General features: G+C 37.1%; 1 protein-coding gene across 1 annotated transcript in view; it reads right to left on the reverse strand.

Annotated features, from left to right (window-relative positions):
* Positions 1 to 2,219: 2,219 nt before the first annotated feature.
* The window catches only part of LOC150048474 (uncharacterized), a 264,112-nt gene continuing 251,358 nt past the window's right edge, over positions 2,220 to 14,973 (reverse strand). The window contains exon 20 of the mRNA XM_090355280.1: positions 2,220 to 2,334. Coding sequence (XP_090211406.1) covers positions 2,220 to 2,334 — 115 coding nt within the window. The remainder of the gene's footprint in view (positions 2,335 to 14,973) is intronic.

A 14,973-nucleotide genomic window follows, 5' to 3' on the forward strand; every position in this document is an offset into this window, starting at 1 on the left:
AACATTTTCCAGTCATTACGTGGTTGTGTTTCAGCATTGTGACATGATTTGCATATGTGAATATCCCAGAAAATTAGCTTCTGATGACTGTCACATCTGCCTGGATAAAGAAGCCCTTATCTTCAAATCGATGTAGTTGCTAGTTTCAGAAAAAAAAAAAAACAAGAAAGAAAGAAAAAAGACCCTGTTTAGAACTCAAATGTTCACTCTTGTTTCCCTTTGAAATCTATAGTCAGGGCCTAGACACACATGGGTTCAATTTCAGGGATAAATACATGCTTGAAATGACTGGGTGTACACATCTGTAGACGTTTTAACATCCCTTCAGTTGTCTGCCTCACAAAGACTTCCTGGATGGTTCAGAGAAGCCTGACACCTTTTCCCACACCCCTTTGTCTGGGCTTGGAAATCCCATAGCTCTCTTTCTGTCTGCCCCCAATAAATTGCTTCTTCCAGCCTCCAACATGGAAGCCATGCTCACTTGAGACTCAAAGTATAGAAACTTGTTAATGCATATGTGTGTGTGTGTGTGTGTGTGTGTGTGTGTGTGTGTGTGTGTGTGTGTGTGTGTGTTTGTAATCTTGGACATATGATACCAATATTTCTAGAGCTAACAAACTCTAAGGCCTTTTTAATTCTGAGTTAAAATGGTGCTCCCCATTACAGAGATAAAAGATATTTTTATTTCATGAACCTGTTTGAATTTTTGAAGTCTCCCATTTCATAAAACAGATATTATTGCAATGAAACAAATTTGATCACCTACAAGAAGCAAGTACAATATTTGACCTAAATACACACATACTATTTCAACAAAAGTAGTTTTGAAAGTTTTTATTTGCAGTCATATTGTTTGGCTGCCTTTGGTTTGCTTCTTAGGTTTTACTTTTGCTTTTCTTTGTTCTTTCTTTCTGTATTTTTTAGTCAGTGTCTTACTAAGTTGCACACTCTGGCCTTGAACTCAGGATCCTCTCTACCTCCCTCACACTGGAATTACAGGCACACACTACCTTTCCTGTCAAGTGTGGCTATCTATAGTCATCAGGTAGAGTATTCATTTATTCCTAGATGAGTGCTAGAATTTTTGGATTTCATATTTCCCAGTCAGAAATTCTTACCCTTTCGTGTCTCATTTTCTTTCTCCAAAAGTAATTCTAAGTAATTTTGTTGTCCTATTTTTCATACTGTTTACAAATGTTTATTTGCTCAAGGCTTTAGCAATGTTGACACAGCCCCTAGATTCTTGCATCATCCTGCTGTGTTAGTACTCTTGATGTGTGGGTTTTTTTTTTATGTTTCTCCACATATTATTCAATATCAGAACTTTTCAGAAGACTATTAAAAATCTTAGCATTATCTTCTATCTTATGTTATCAGCTGTACTTCAAATTGTTAGAATACAGTCTTTAAAGATTCATAGCTTTGATTATCATCTCTTTCAGGGTTTCTCCAATCCAAAACTAAACTTACTTGTAGTGTGAGAATCTAAAAATAAAAACAACAAAACCTACTTTAAAATGTTGGGAAAAAACATGCCTGACTCAATTCACCTATAAACTTCTTTACTCTCATAAAATTTTGTTTCTGAAGACAAATATCCTTTATGTGGCCTAGAATGACATAGGACTCATTATCTTCCTGCCTCTGCCTCCTAAGTACTGTAATTACAAATATCACATGCTACCACACCCATCACATCTTATTTTATTTCATTTTATTTATTTATTTATTTTGATCTGGCACTGTATATCAAACACACAGCCTCATGAATGCTAGATGACCATTCCAAGTGCTAAACTTCCCTTCCCAAAGGCTTTGTTTTTTTCTGGGAGGGGCATGGCTTGGTGAGCTGTGGCCATGCTGGAGATAGAATCCAAAAGCCCTCACCTGCTGCACCCGGGTCTACGTTCCTAACTGTTATAGTTCAAGGGCGACTTCAGAAATACTCATTCTCTAGGCCAAGAACACGTGGTGCTGGTGGACCGCGAAGCTCTCTCTTCTTGTAAGATTGGGGAAACCCTTTGGGGAGCAGGATGTCATGACTTGGAATGAAAGCAGAGGCTGAGGATGCATTGAAATGGTCCATGAAACGATCAGACACAATGGACCCTTTGCTTACTGAGATCAGTTCAGATCAATTATTTTGTCCAGCCCATAGCTCTGATACCCATAGCAGGAGAAGATGGCATACTCCAGACAAGGCCTCCAAACAAAAGAAATCAGTAAGGAACAGCCTCTGCTTCAGTTACTGCCTTGAGTCGTGCAATCACGACCTCTCTCTCTTGCAGCGTGCCATCTAACTTCCCCTGCCCATTGGCTGGAAGTTTAACGGGTCTAAACAGGTGTGAAGCCGAATGCGCATGTGTTACCAACATTTCTGTGTTCAATGAGGCAGAACATGCCCGCACAGGACATTTACTCGAAGCAGATTTATTACTACAGGTAGGGAGCAAGAAACAAGAGAAACCTGGAATTCATTGTGAACTGGTATTTATTTCCCCACCCCTCGCCCCCCTCAAGGCTCAGGGAGGGGGAATACATATATACATACATCTCAAAAGTCATCAGCACTCATTCACGACCAAGTCCATTATTATTTACAGCTGACTTAGTGAGTTATAAAACTCCAAAATCCTACCATTTAAAAAAAATTTGCTTTCTAGAACCAGTTCAGGGGGCAAGTCTTTTCCCTAGGATTTTTCCAAATGATGAGCCTGAAATTGAAGGTTAGGATTTTCATGGAATTGAAATATAGGGCATGAAATATAAAACAGAATGAGTAGAAACCAAAAGATTACTTTATCCAGTTGGCTACCTTGAGTGGTCATTCTGCCTCATGCACCAGAATCTCCAGAGAGATTTGGGAAGGTGACAGAACTATACATGATGGCTCAAACCCAGGTAGGAAGAGTTAGCCAGGAACTTGCCTCACCCTCTTAGTCAAAGGCATTAACATCTTTCTACTTCTAAGTTAGGCATTGGTTATTGTGAAAGACTTGTCCTGTAGGCAGCCATAGCAGTGCTTTCAGTTCCAAGGCAGGGCACAAAATGATGTACCATGTACCAGACACACCGTTACCATGTCAATCTGCTTAAAACTTGCACAAAACTTATTTGTAGATTATCATTTGGACAAAAAAATTATCAATGTCCGGAGAATATAAGAATTATCTGCTTCTTTACCATTTTCTATTTTCTGCTAAAGTTTGTCTGTGCAGATACTGTGTGTTGACCATAATAAATGTTGTGGTTGCTAATGCATCTCTTTATGCAAATCTGTTACTAATAAATCTATGACAATACTGTTCATTCATCTAGGCTCTTTCAAAATATGCTGTTATCTTTGGACTGGTATTTCAAGTTTTAAACCGAAATTTAAACTTTCCATTTAAACTGTTATTTTGGAATTACACTTTAGTGATGAAATATGTAGATATACATAAACACAATTCATACTATAAGCGACTTCCAATAAAATTAAGAAATAGAGCATTATTCATGATAATAAAAATCCCCATGACATCCTTATCCTGAATTTAGTTTCTAATTCCCACATGTGAAATACTAACCTTCATATGAACTAACTAGAACTAGTGTTGATTTTTATTTTGTTCTTTATGTAGAATGGGTCTCTTTTTTCTGTGTTCTAGTACTGAGGCTTGAATTCAGAGCCTAGCACTGTATTAGAGCTTTCTCTGTTCAAGACTTGTATTCTACCACTTGAGCAACAGCTCCACTTCTGGCCTTTTGGTGGTGCTTAATTGGAAATCAGTCTCAGATTTTCCTGCCCAGGCTGGCTTTGAATCTCAATCATCAGATTTCAGCCTCCTTTTGAAGTAGTGAAATTATAGGTATAAACCACTTGGCCCCCTTAGGCATGTCTATTAAAACTGAATGATGAAATATTTTTTGTTCAAACTGAAAAAAATTGAGATTAACCTAGACACTATTAAAAATTACACCATCACCACAAGTTAAAAACTCACCCTGTTCAGAAAACCAGTATACATGACCATTTTAGTTGTAAAAGAAAAAATTTAGTTGAAAAAGTGTGGTTTGATCATAATCTTGTTCCAGTTTATAGTAAGAAAACTATTGATTTTATAAGTTTAAATAAAGCCTAGTAAAATATTTTTTCTCTAGGCAAAAATATAAAAGAAATGAAAGACTTTCAGCCTTTCAAAAATCTATTTGTGTGTGAGTGTATGTGTGTGTATGTGTGTGCGTAGGTGTGTGTGCTCATCCTGGGATTTGAACTTAGGGCTTGGGTGCTATACCTGAGATTTTTGTGCAAAGCTAGCACTCTGTCACTTGAGCCCAAGCTCCACTTCCAGCTTTTTTGATAGTGAATCAGAAATAAGATTCTCTAGCTTTCCTACCAGTGCTGGCTTCTAACTGAGATCCCTCAGATCTCAATCCCTTGAGGAATTAGAATTATAGAAGTAAGCCAGCAATGCATGGCTCAGAAATGTATTTTAAAATATAAAACCACTCAGATAGATGAGTGCTCATAAACCATGCCTATAATCCTTGGTACTTGGGATCTCGTCTCAACCGACAGCTGAATGTGATGTGTGTCTGTTGTCTAGTTTTGTAGGCGGCTGAGATACAACTCAGCTAGTCTTATGATGTTGTTATTGAATGCCTCAGCTTTGTTTTTCATGTTTTACATCAAAATAATTGGGAGAAGGGCTGGGCATAGTTTCCCATGCCTAGAATCCTAGCACGTGAGAGGCAGAGGCAGGAGAAGTGTAACTTCACTTTTCAGTACTTTTTTTTTTCATTGGATGACAATCACGACGATCTGATTTCTTCTTTTCTCATTCATTTTTGTTTTCTTTTTTTATTTTTTTTTTGCCAGTCCTGGGCTTGAGCTCAGGGCCTGAGCACTGTCCTTGGACTTTCTCAAGGCTAGAGCTCTACCACTTGAGCCTCAGCACCACTTCTGGCTTTTTTCTATGTATGTGGTACCGAGGAATCAAACCCGGGTCTTCATGCATGCTAGGCAAGCACTTTAACCACCAGGCCAAACTCCCGGCCTCATTTTTGTTTTCTACATTTTTTGCCACTAATCTATTTCCAAACTTCCTGAATATATTTTAAAAAAAACTTTCAGTATATTTAAAAATCAGAGATTCTTTCAGTCACATATTTCTTTTTTATTGTCATTTTAATTTTATGTACAAAAGGATTACAGTCACATAAGGTACTATTTGACCAGTGTTACCCCTCCCCCATTTTCTCCCACTTCCTCCTTCTACTGAATCACCACTCCCCACTCCCTGAGTTATAAAGTTCATTTCCAACATAGTGTCTGCTGAGTATCACTGTTGCCTGGAATCACCTTTTGTCCAACCATTTTCTGTGATTCTTCTTCCTTTCCCCAAATTAGACAAATTTATATACAAGACAGAGGTTCCAGAAACAAACAAACAAACAACAACAACAACAACAACAACAACAACAAAAACAGTGACAACATGGAATAAACCAAAGGGGAAAAATGGAAAGAAAAAAAAATAACTGCAAACAATAAAATAAAAAAAAACTTCTTGTTTGCCTTTTTGGAGTTTTTGATAAGCATCATTTTATATAGTCATATTCACATACGTACAGAGTCATAGTGAGCCTGTGTGAAGAACATCCCTGGACATATTACAGCTATTAAAAATGAGGGAAACCACGGAGCCTCTGCTTCTTCGGGTCTGGTTTACTTTGCTTAATATAATTTTACCCAAGTTTTTCCATTTCCTTACAAAGGGTGCGATGTCATTCTTTCTGATGGCAACATAGAATTCCATGTGTATAGATACTGAATTTTCTTGATTCATTCATCTGAGTTCATCCCATATCTGAGCTGTGATTAAATAATACTGCAATGAACATAGTTGTGCAGGTAACTTTAGTGTGGCCTGGTTTGTGGACAGGAGTAGAATTGCTGGGTAATAGGGGAGCTCTGTTTAGTCTCTTGAGGAACCTCTATACTGATTTCCAGAGTGGTTAAACAAGTTTGCATTCCCACCCCCAGCATGGAAGAAAGACAGCCTCTTCAACAAAGGGTGCTGGCATAATTGGTTATACATGTGTTAGAAAACTGAAGTTAGATCCTTATAGATCACCATGCACCAGAATCAAACTCCAAGTGGATCAAAGTCTTCAGTGTAAGACATAATACACTGAAAATATTTTAGGAAGGAATGAAGAAAACACCAGGGCTCCTTAGCACAGGTCACAACTTCCTAAGATCCAGAAACATATATTGTCTTGTGAGTATCCCTGTTACATTGATTCTTCCTGTATCTTTTGCCTCCTTCCCTTGTTTTCTTTCCCTTCCCTAATGGAAATAAATATACATATACACAACACATCAGGTACCAGTCAGATACAGTGATAACAAGGGATAAAGATAATTTCACAAAGATAAGAGAAAATGATAACTTCACAAAAGAAATTCTTGGTTCACATATTTCTTAACTGGGGACATCTCCAGAATTTCTTATTTTTCATATATTTTTATTGTAATTAATAGAAGGGTTACATTATATTCACCAGATAGAAGGTGCATTAATTCACATACATTGATACCCTTTCACATGTCTTGATCCCCATTTCCCTCCTCCCCAACTCCACCCCTCATCTTATTTACCCCTTGCCCTATCCAAATTCAAATAACCAAATACAAATATATCCAATATATCAGATAACAAAGTGAGATACTGTAACAATATAAGATAACCAAGGGACAGCAAAAGAGATGAGAGATAACATAGTACATTAAGGACAACAATCATTCATTATATGGCTTTTTCTATATCCTATAGGTCCTTTCATTTAGCGTCATACTATATGGCCTTATGTATCTAGGTTTGGCTCTATTGCAAATCTCTGCTAGGAGAGCCCAAGGTTTCTACTGATTATGACCAATGAGGGAAAGCATTGAGTCTATGTTCCTTTGAGTCTGGCTTGCTTCACTTAATACGATTTTTTCTAAGTCTTTCCATTTCCTAACAAATGGGGTGATGTCATTCTTTCTGACAACAGCGTAAAATTCCATTCTGTACAAATACCACATCTTGCTGATCCATTCATCAACTGAGGGACATCTGGGTTGGTTCCATATCTTTGCTATGGTAAATAGTGCTGCAATGAACATCATTGTGCTGGTGGATTTAGTATGTCCTTGTTTCTGGACAATTGGGTAAATGCCTAGTAGTGGAATTCCTAGGTCATAGGGGAGCTTTATATTTAGTCTTTTGAGGAACTGCCATATTGCTTTCCATAGTAGTAGAATGAGTTTGCACTCCCACCAACAGTGTAGTAGTGATCCCTCCTGGCCACATCCCCTCTAGCATCTGTTGTTATTAGATTTCTTGATCATGGCCATTCTCACTGGAGTGAGGTGGAATCTTAGAGTTGTTTTGATTTGCATTTCTTTTATGGCCAAAGATGTCAAGCATTTCTTCATGTGCCTATAGACCATTTTTGTTTCTTCTTCAGAGAAGACTCTAAGTGTTTGGCCCATCTTTTAATGGGATGGTTGTTACTTTGGAGGTTAGTTTGGGAGTGATTCAATTTTTTGACTTGTTGATGTATTTTAAATATGAGGCCTTTGTCCGTTTTATGGTTGGTGAAGATCTTCTCCCATTCTGTAGGCTTCCTGATTAGTTTACTAGCTATGTCCTTTGCCACACAAAACTCTGCAGTTTAATCCAGCCTTTCTCTGATTTGTTGTGATTCTTGGTCCTTATTAAGAAAGTATCGACCTGTGCCAAGGAGGTCTAGTGTATCTCCTATTCCTTATTGTAAAGTTTTCAGTGTATCGGCTTTTTCCTCAAGGTCTTTGATTCATTTGGAGTTAATTCTAGTGCAAGGTGACAAAGAAGGATCCAACTTCAGTTTACTGCAGGTGCTTAACCAGTTCTGCCAGCACAACTTGTTGAAGAGGCTGTCTTTCTTCCATTCTATTTTTTTGGCTCCCTTGTCAAAGATTAGGTGGCCATAGGTCTGTGGTTTAATATCTGGGTCCTCAGTTCTATTCCATTGATCTTCAGGCCTGTTCTAGTGCCAGTACCAAGCTGTTATGATAATTATAGCTGTGTAATAGAGTCTAAAGTTTTTCTCCAGAATTTCTGTAGTCCCATGCATCCTATACTTATGCTTTCTAAGTATGTGAAACTTTTCTATAGGGCTGCTTTTCAACTCTTTTGGGTGTATTTGCATGCTCCTCAATTCCTCTCTAATCCATTTCCCTTAGCCATTTTCTGAAAATTCTTGAAGAAATATTTTATTTTTTATTTTTTCTTTGTCTTTACATTTCAGATTTCAACAGTATTCAAAGTCTTGCTTGCTATCTCCATTATACATATCAATTTGAATATGATTTTCACACCAAAGGTCCTTGATTTCATGGCTAAAACCGGTCCCTTCCTCCCTCCCTTTCTTTCTTTCCCTTCCGTTTTCTTCCTTCCTTCCTTCCTTCCTTTCTTCCTTCCTTCCTTCTTTCCTTCCTCTTCCATTTCTTGTTTACCCCCTGCCCTCCATTAAGACACTGTCCTTCTTATCTAGCTCAGATAGGCCTCAAATTCAAGATTCTCCTGCTTCTGAAATTTACTGAGAATACATGTGTGAAAAAAAATCTCCACCTTGATTTGATTTTGTTTGTTTAATAAAAAAGCACTAATTAGGGCCCGGGAGTTTGGCCTAGTGGAAGAGTGCTCGCCTAGTATGCACGAAGACCCAGGTTCGATCCCTCGGTACCATATACATAGAAAATGCCGGAAGTGGTGCCTCAAGTGGTAGAGCGCTAGCGTTGAGAAAGTCCAAGGACAGTGCTCAGGCCGTGAGTTCAAGCCCAGGACTGGCAAAAAAAAAAAAGCACTAATTACATTGGTTTATTTATTTATTTACTTTCCAGTCCTGGACTTGGGCTCAGGGCATGAGCACTGTCCTTGAGTTTTCTCAATGCCAGAGCTCTACCACTGGAGCACAGCACTACTTCTGGCTTTTTTTTTTTATGTATGTGGTACTGAGGAATTGAACCCAGGTCTTCCTGCATGCTAGGCAAGCACTCTGCCACTAGGCCAAACTCCCAGCCCATACATCGTTTTCTTTTTTTTTAAATTAATATTTTTAAATCCATTTCTTTTTTTCCATATATTTTTATTGTAATTAATAGAAGGGTTACATTATATTCACCAGATAGAAGGTGCATTATTTCACAAACATTGATACCCTTTCTCATGTCTTGGTCCCCATTTCCCTCCCCCACCTTTACCCCTCATCTTGTTTTCCCTCTTCCCTGTCAGATTTCAAATAACCAAATAAGCATATACACAACATATCAGATAACAATGCAACAATGTGAGATAACCAAAGGATAGCAAAAGAGATGAGAGATAACAATACATTAAGGACAGCAACCACTTATTACATGGCTTTTGTTTCTATATCCTGGAGGTCCTTTCATTTAGCGTCATACTGTATGGCCTATTTATTTCTGAAAGTAACTATTTCTTAGAAAATTTTTGTTTACTTCTCAGATAAAATCCTCTTTATCCAGAATGGAATATTCTTCAAAATCCTTGACACTATTTTTCAAAGCGATCTTTATAGATAGAAAAACATGTGTTGCTTTTTTCATGAACAAAGTAGATTTTGTAGAAGACAAGGTGAGACTGGCTCTCATCTGAAAAAGACTAAGACAATATTTCTCTATAGTTGACCATGGCCTAGCTGCAAATTCATGGATCTACTGGAAATAGGCTAGAGCTATAGCTGTTACTAGTCCTGGAGAAGTAGGACTCAAAGATATTTCCTCATTCCTTGTGGTATGGTGACCAGAGGTAGGCGAGAATATGTTCCCAAGTTCTACACCTGATTCAGCTTCCCTATTCCATGAGTCAATCTGACAGAGCTTCTCTTCTCTCTGGCATAGCTTTCTCTGCTAAGTGACATGGTATAATCCAGTTTTGTTGTGGCTCTTTGCCTTGTGACACTTCTACAAGACATACGTAGTCAAATGTGCACTTGATCCTATTTTACCATCAACCCTGTGAGCCAGGGGTTTTATAGGAAGCCTTTGCTTTCTGTCTCACCCACACTGGATAGTGAGAGAAATTCCTACAAATCCTCAGCACATGCTGTTCCCTCCACCAGCATTGGTGCTGGGACAGCCTTTTCCTAGCACTTAATGTGAATTATTACTTTTACAGAGATCTGTGGAATCCTGACTCATGCATGTGGATTTAAGTTATTAATAATGATGACCAATCCTTAAGAAAATCTTAAATAAACAATTTCTATCACACATAGCTGAAGAGAAAGGTTACATATATATATATATTTGTATATATACATGCATTTTTATACACACTTTTTAACTAGTTGGGCTTATTGTCTGATTTTTCATAACAGTGTATCTTGCTCACCCTGGTAGAACTAGAAGACCTTAATTACTAACTGTATTAATTGTGAATGTGGGTCTAGATCTTAGTTAAGCACAAATAGCTTGGACTACTTAAGGTTCTGTCCAAAGTCACTGAACCAATCAAAAGAGCATTAGAGACTTAACTTGCCTTTGGAAAAGTTCTCCTCAAGATCATGGACATTTTATTTATTTGTAATTGAACCAAATCCAAACATATAAAATTGTTTAAGAAGTAAGCACACATAAAAATTGGAACAATCATTTCCTATACTATTTCCTAAAATGTTGAAGAAATTACTGCAGGATTATGACCAGGAGGTTATGTTTTCAGTTCATCCAGAACGAATTATACCCCGAAATTGCTTGAAATCAACATTTGGCAAGCAATGTGGCCCATTAATCATAACAGGCTGCAAATGATTTTTGATAGCAAAATATTTGCGATGTTTAATCAGGTGACTTACTTGAGAAGGAATTATTAGAGCCCTAACTCCTTTTCATGGTTGACTTAGTAGTGGAGGTGCTATAAATCTAAAAGAATTACACTTCACCATTACCTGGAACCCACTTCTGAAAGACTTCTTGCTAAAGTCACCCCACGGAAAACCACTACCCAAATCCTCTGCCGCTAACATTTCTAACAATCTAGTTCAGAGTCTTCAAAACACTTTAATATGTCCTAAATTTCAGTGTGATTGTGTGATTCACTTTTATGCTGGCCACACAAAAATTAATTAGGTCATGTTTTGTGTTTTCTTTTTTAACAACACACGAAATGGAAATTCATTTACCTTAAGATTATTTACCTTCAATGATGACTACCCACTTGAGATATGCATTCTGTTTTAAAGTCAGCTGATTTTATTGAACAGTGAAAAAGATTTTCTCCATGTTCATTAGGAGTTAATTTGGGATTCAATTATCAATCAAATAAAAATGCTTATTTTGCCTGGCGTCCATGGCTTACACTGCTCATATCAGGTGAACTTGGGCAGATTCCTTCACACTTTCCCAGCTTCCATGTTGGTAAGGATGATGATGCACTGGATAACATCCATTTCACTGGAGTATTTGAGGATTTCACTGAACCACACACATAGAAGAGTCAAAGATTAAGGAAATTTCAGTACTCGTAGTGTATATATCTTAAATATAATTGGATTTCCACATGGTTGCAAATATCAATTAGCTACTCGTGTAGGAACATATATGACAGTTTTCAAAAGTAGACTATACTGCTGATTATTTGCTTTTAAATAAAATAATTAATTATTTTAAGCCTAGTTACTCAAGAGACTAAGATTTGAGAATTATAGTTCAAAGCCAGTCTGGGCAGACAAATCCAAGTGACTCTTATCTCCAATTAATCAAGCAAAAATCTGGAAGTACTTTTCTTGAGCCAAGAGAGCTAAGGAAGAGCTTGAGGCCCTGAGTGCAAGCCCTAATACTCATGTGTGTACATGCAAACCCATACATACACACAGAGTAATGAGTTATGTTGGTTTTAACAGTAATAGACATTTAACAATGATATACATTGAAATTACAAAATATCAAGGCTGATATTTACATTTTTTCTATTTCAATTTTTAAAGAAATGGTTCACAAAATATAAATATTAACATTGAAAAATTGTCATCAAGTAGTTTATGGTGGTTTACCCTGTCAAAGAAAGTATAAATAATCTACAGCTTTAAATATATTAAACATTTCATGATATTTCCTGAACATACTATACCAACAAAGGCATAATTATTAAACCCAAATAGTCACTCTACTATGTGATGAGAGGCTTCATTAGTTTTTCTTTGATAATTAGCTATAAACTGCATCAAAAATTATTAGCTATAATGAAACAAAGAGTCTCCAGAAAGTGAACCCACATGGATACTTATTGTAAGTAAATTAAATTGAAAAAGCCTTGATTAAGCAATATACACCTAATTTCACATAAAAATGCTGATTTCTCCCTGAAGAACAACTTACAGATTCCATTAAAACAAGAACATTTCACATGAATATCAATTAATCAAAAATGTATTTATAAGATGTCCCTGACTAGAATTAAAAGCATATACAATCTCATATATTTTTTAAATAAGAAGAATTAACATCAATGCCTTGCCTCAAACAACAATCAAATGGGCATACCTAAGTTTAAACAGCTTATGTACTTTGGGAAGAATTTCATTCTTTGGTTATAATTTTTAAAATATCTTTGGGGATTATAATTAGACACTTGTAGGAGGTATTGCTAAGCTTCCTAACATTTTCAAATATTGCATTGGCTAAGAAGCATGGAAGTATAGGTAATAAAAGTAAGAAAGAGAAAACAGTGTGATGCAAACTGCTATTAACCTGCTTCCTAATCAGTAGGCTGAAGAAGTACCCCCTGACTAGTACTCCCCAAGAGTACTTGGCATTGTTGTGGAAACAGATCTTTAGGAAAGTTTGCAGACATGTTTCAGACCTAATTTTCATTACACATTCTATAGGATGCTCTTTGGGTTGATGAGATGCATACAGCAGTCCATGAGCACGATTTGTGTAAGTATGATCTCGAACACCCTCCCTTCCCTACAATCCCTAAGCCAAGTGCTCTGGTAATACTGTTCATGGCTCTGAAATGGCCTTCTATCCTACCCATGTAACATCCCATCTTCCCTGTTATTTATAGGTGATGCAGAGTAACTTCCTGAAATCAGGCCACATGTAACTTAAAATCTGCTTACTCAAAAACCTGTGTCTATTCTATAGGCAACAGCATAACACAAAATTACTGCCTGCAATTTATAAATGCTACTCAACAAATGCATCTATGTACTGTGAGGGTTGTGTGTGTGTGTGTGTGTGTGTGTGTGTGTGTGTGTGTGTGTGCATTTTGATTCCTCAAAAGATGGTAATAGTAATTTACCTAAAAGTAAGACACTTATCGTCAATATATTTATAAATTTGTAATTTGGTACCACCAGGATTGTGATTTATAAATATTTTGAATTCAAATAATTGACAGAAAAAATGACCACAGTCAACACAGAATTGGTACCTTCCTAGGAGTCCAAAATCTTAGGCTAGAGTTAAGTGACATTTATCCAATTCAACCCGTTCACTATCTCTATGTTTCCCCTGTGGGAAAGGAGTTGCAGCAACTCTTCTAAAACACATTTTTTCCCCAAAAATGTCAAGATCTGTGTATTCTGTGACACATCACCAACCTGAAATGAAGAGTAAAATGTCTGGGTGACACTTTGGCCTTTTTAGTCAAATAGAAGTCATTCTTTCACCATCATGAAAAGTATGGCTTTCTATTAAACTATATGCATATAACTACGAGGAAAAAGAAGCCTAAGTTCAGATGTTGGAATAGTCTTTTCTGACCATTTGTCACGAACTAGTGGCCATGATTCATTTAAGGGGAATCTAACGGCAAATAGAACAGACTCAAATGATTTTTCAGATGTGAGTAGATTACCCCCGTGCAGTTTGTACTCTAGTCCTGGAATGAGTCATACTTTCCTACTTAATTGCTATCTGTTGCTAGAGCAGCATGTTCTGTGGCCATAGCCATCTAGATCATTCTATGACATTTTTGTTTGGGTTATTGACTCAGAAAGGAAACAGCAGAGATCGTATGGATAGAGTTGGTGGAAGGAAGAACCATCAACATTTGAGATGTATGTAATTTACAAGGCAACATATGTACATATGTGGGTGTGGTCTATTTTGCATACCTTGGAGTGATTCAAGAGTTCATTGGATTTGGCATCATCTACGTCACAGTATAGAATTAATGAATATATAAAATTTCACACTCTGGCTGAGTGTTGGTGGCTCAGGCCTCTATTCTTAGCAACCAAAAAGCTAAGATGTGAGGTTTGCAGTTCAAAGTTGGTCTAGGCAGAAAAGTACAAGAGACTCAACTCCAATTAACCAGCAAAAAATAAATGCTGGAAATGGAACTGTGGCTCAAGTGGAAGAATGCTAGCTTTGAACAGTAAATCTCAGAGACTGCTTTCAGGCCTTGGGTTCAAGCTTCAGGACTAGTATTGAAAGTTCAGAAGACGATTATAGCTTGTTCTGTGCTTCTTTTGGGTGATGTAGAAACAAGTTCGGGTCATTCAAGTTAATCTCCCAAAGTCACACAACCACTTAATAATAAGAGAATTTGGGCTGAGAGCTTCTCCCTCAGCTGTTTCTGTTAAACAATGCTTTCTAATATTGGTTATTTGAGGATACCAATTTAAATGTAATAATTAAAATGGGCATACTCATTGCCCAAAGCAATAATAGCTGGGTTCGATTCTTTACAACAATGAACTTTTTTCTACAACCTTTGCTGGGAGTTAGTAAACAACTACTTCTGTGCAAGAATTCTAGGCAGTTTCTGCATCAAGGTTCCATTCAAGAAGATCAGAGGACTCTGAGAACCAGAGTTTGAAGAACAGTGAAGATATCTTTGTGCTCTGATGTTTTTTTATTCCAGTTCTGGGACTTAAACTCAGGCCTGGATACTGTCCCTGAGCTTCTTTTGCTCCAGGCTAGCACTC

Source organism: Megascapheus bottae, chromosome 22 (genome assembly GCF_031878675.1).
Source record: "Megascapheus bottae isolate mThoBot1 chromosome 22, mThoBot2.hap1, whole genome shotgun sequence".
Classification (NCBI taxonomy): Eukaryota; Metazoa; Chordata; class Mammalia; order Rodentia; family Geomyidae; genus Megascapheus; species Megascapheus bottae.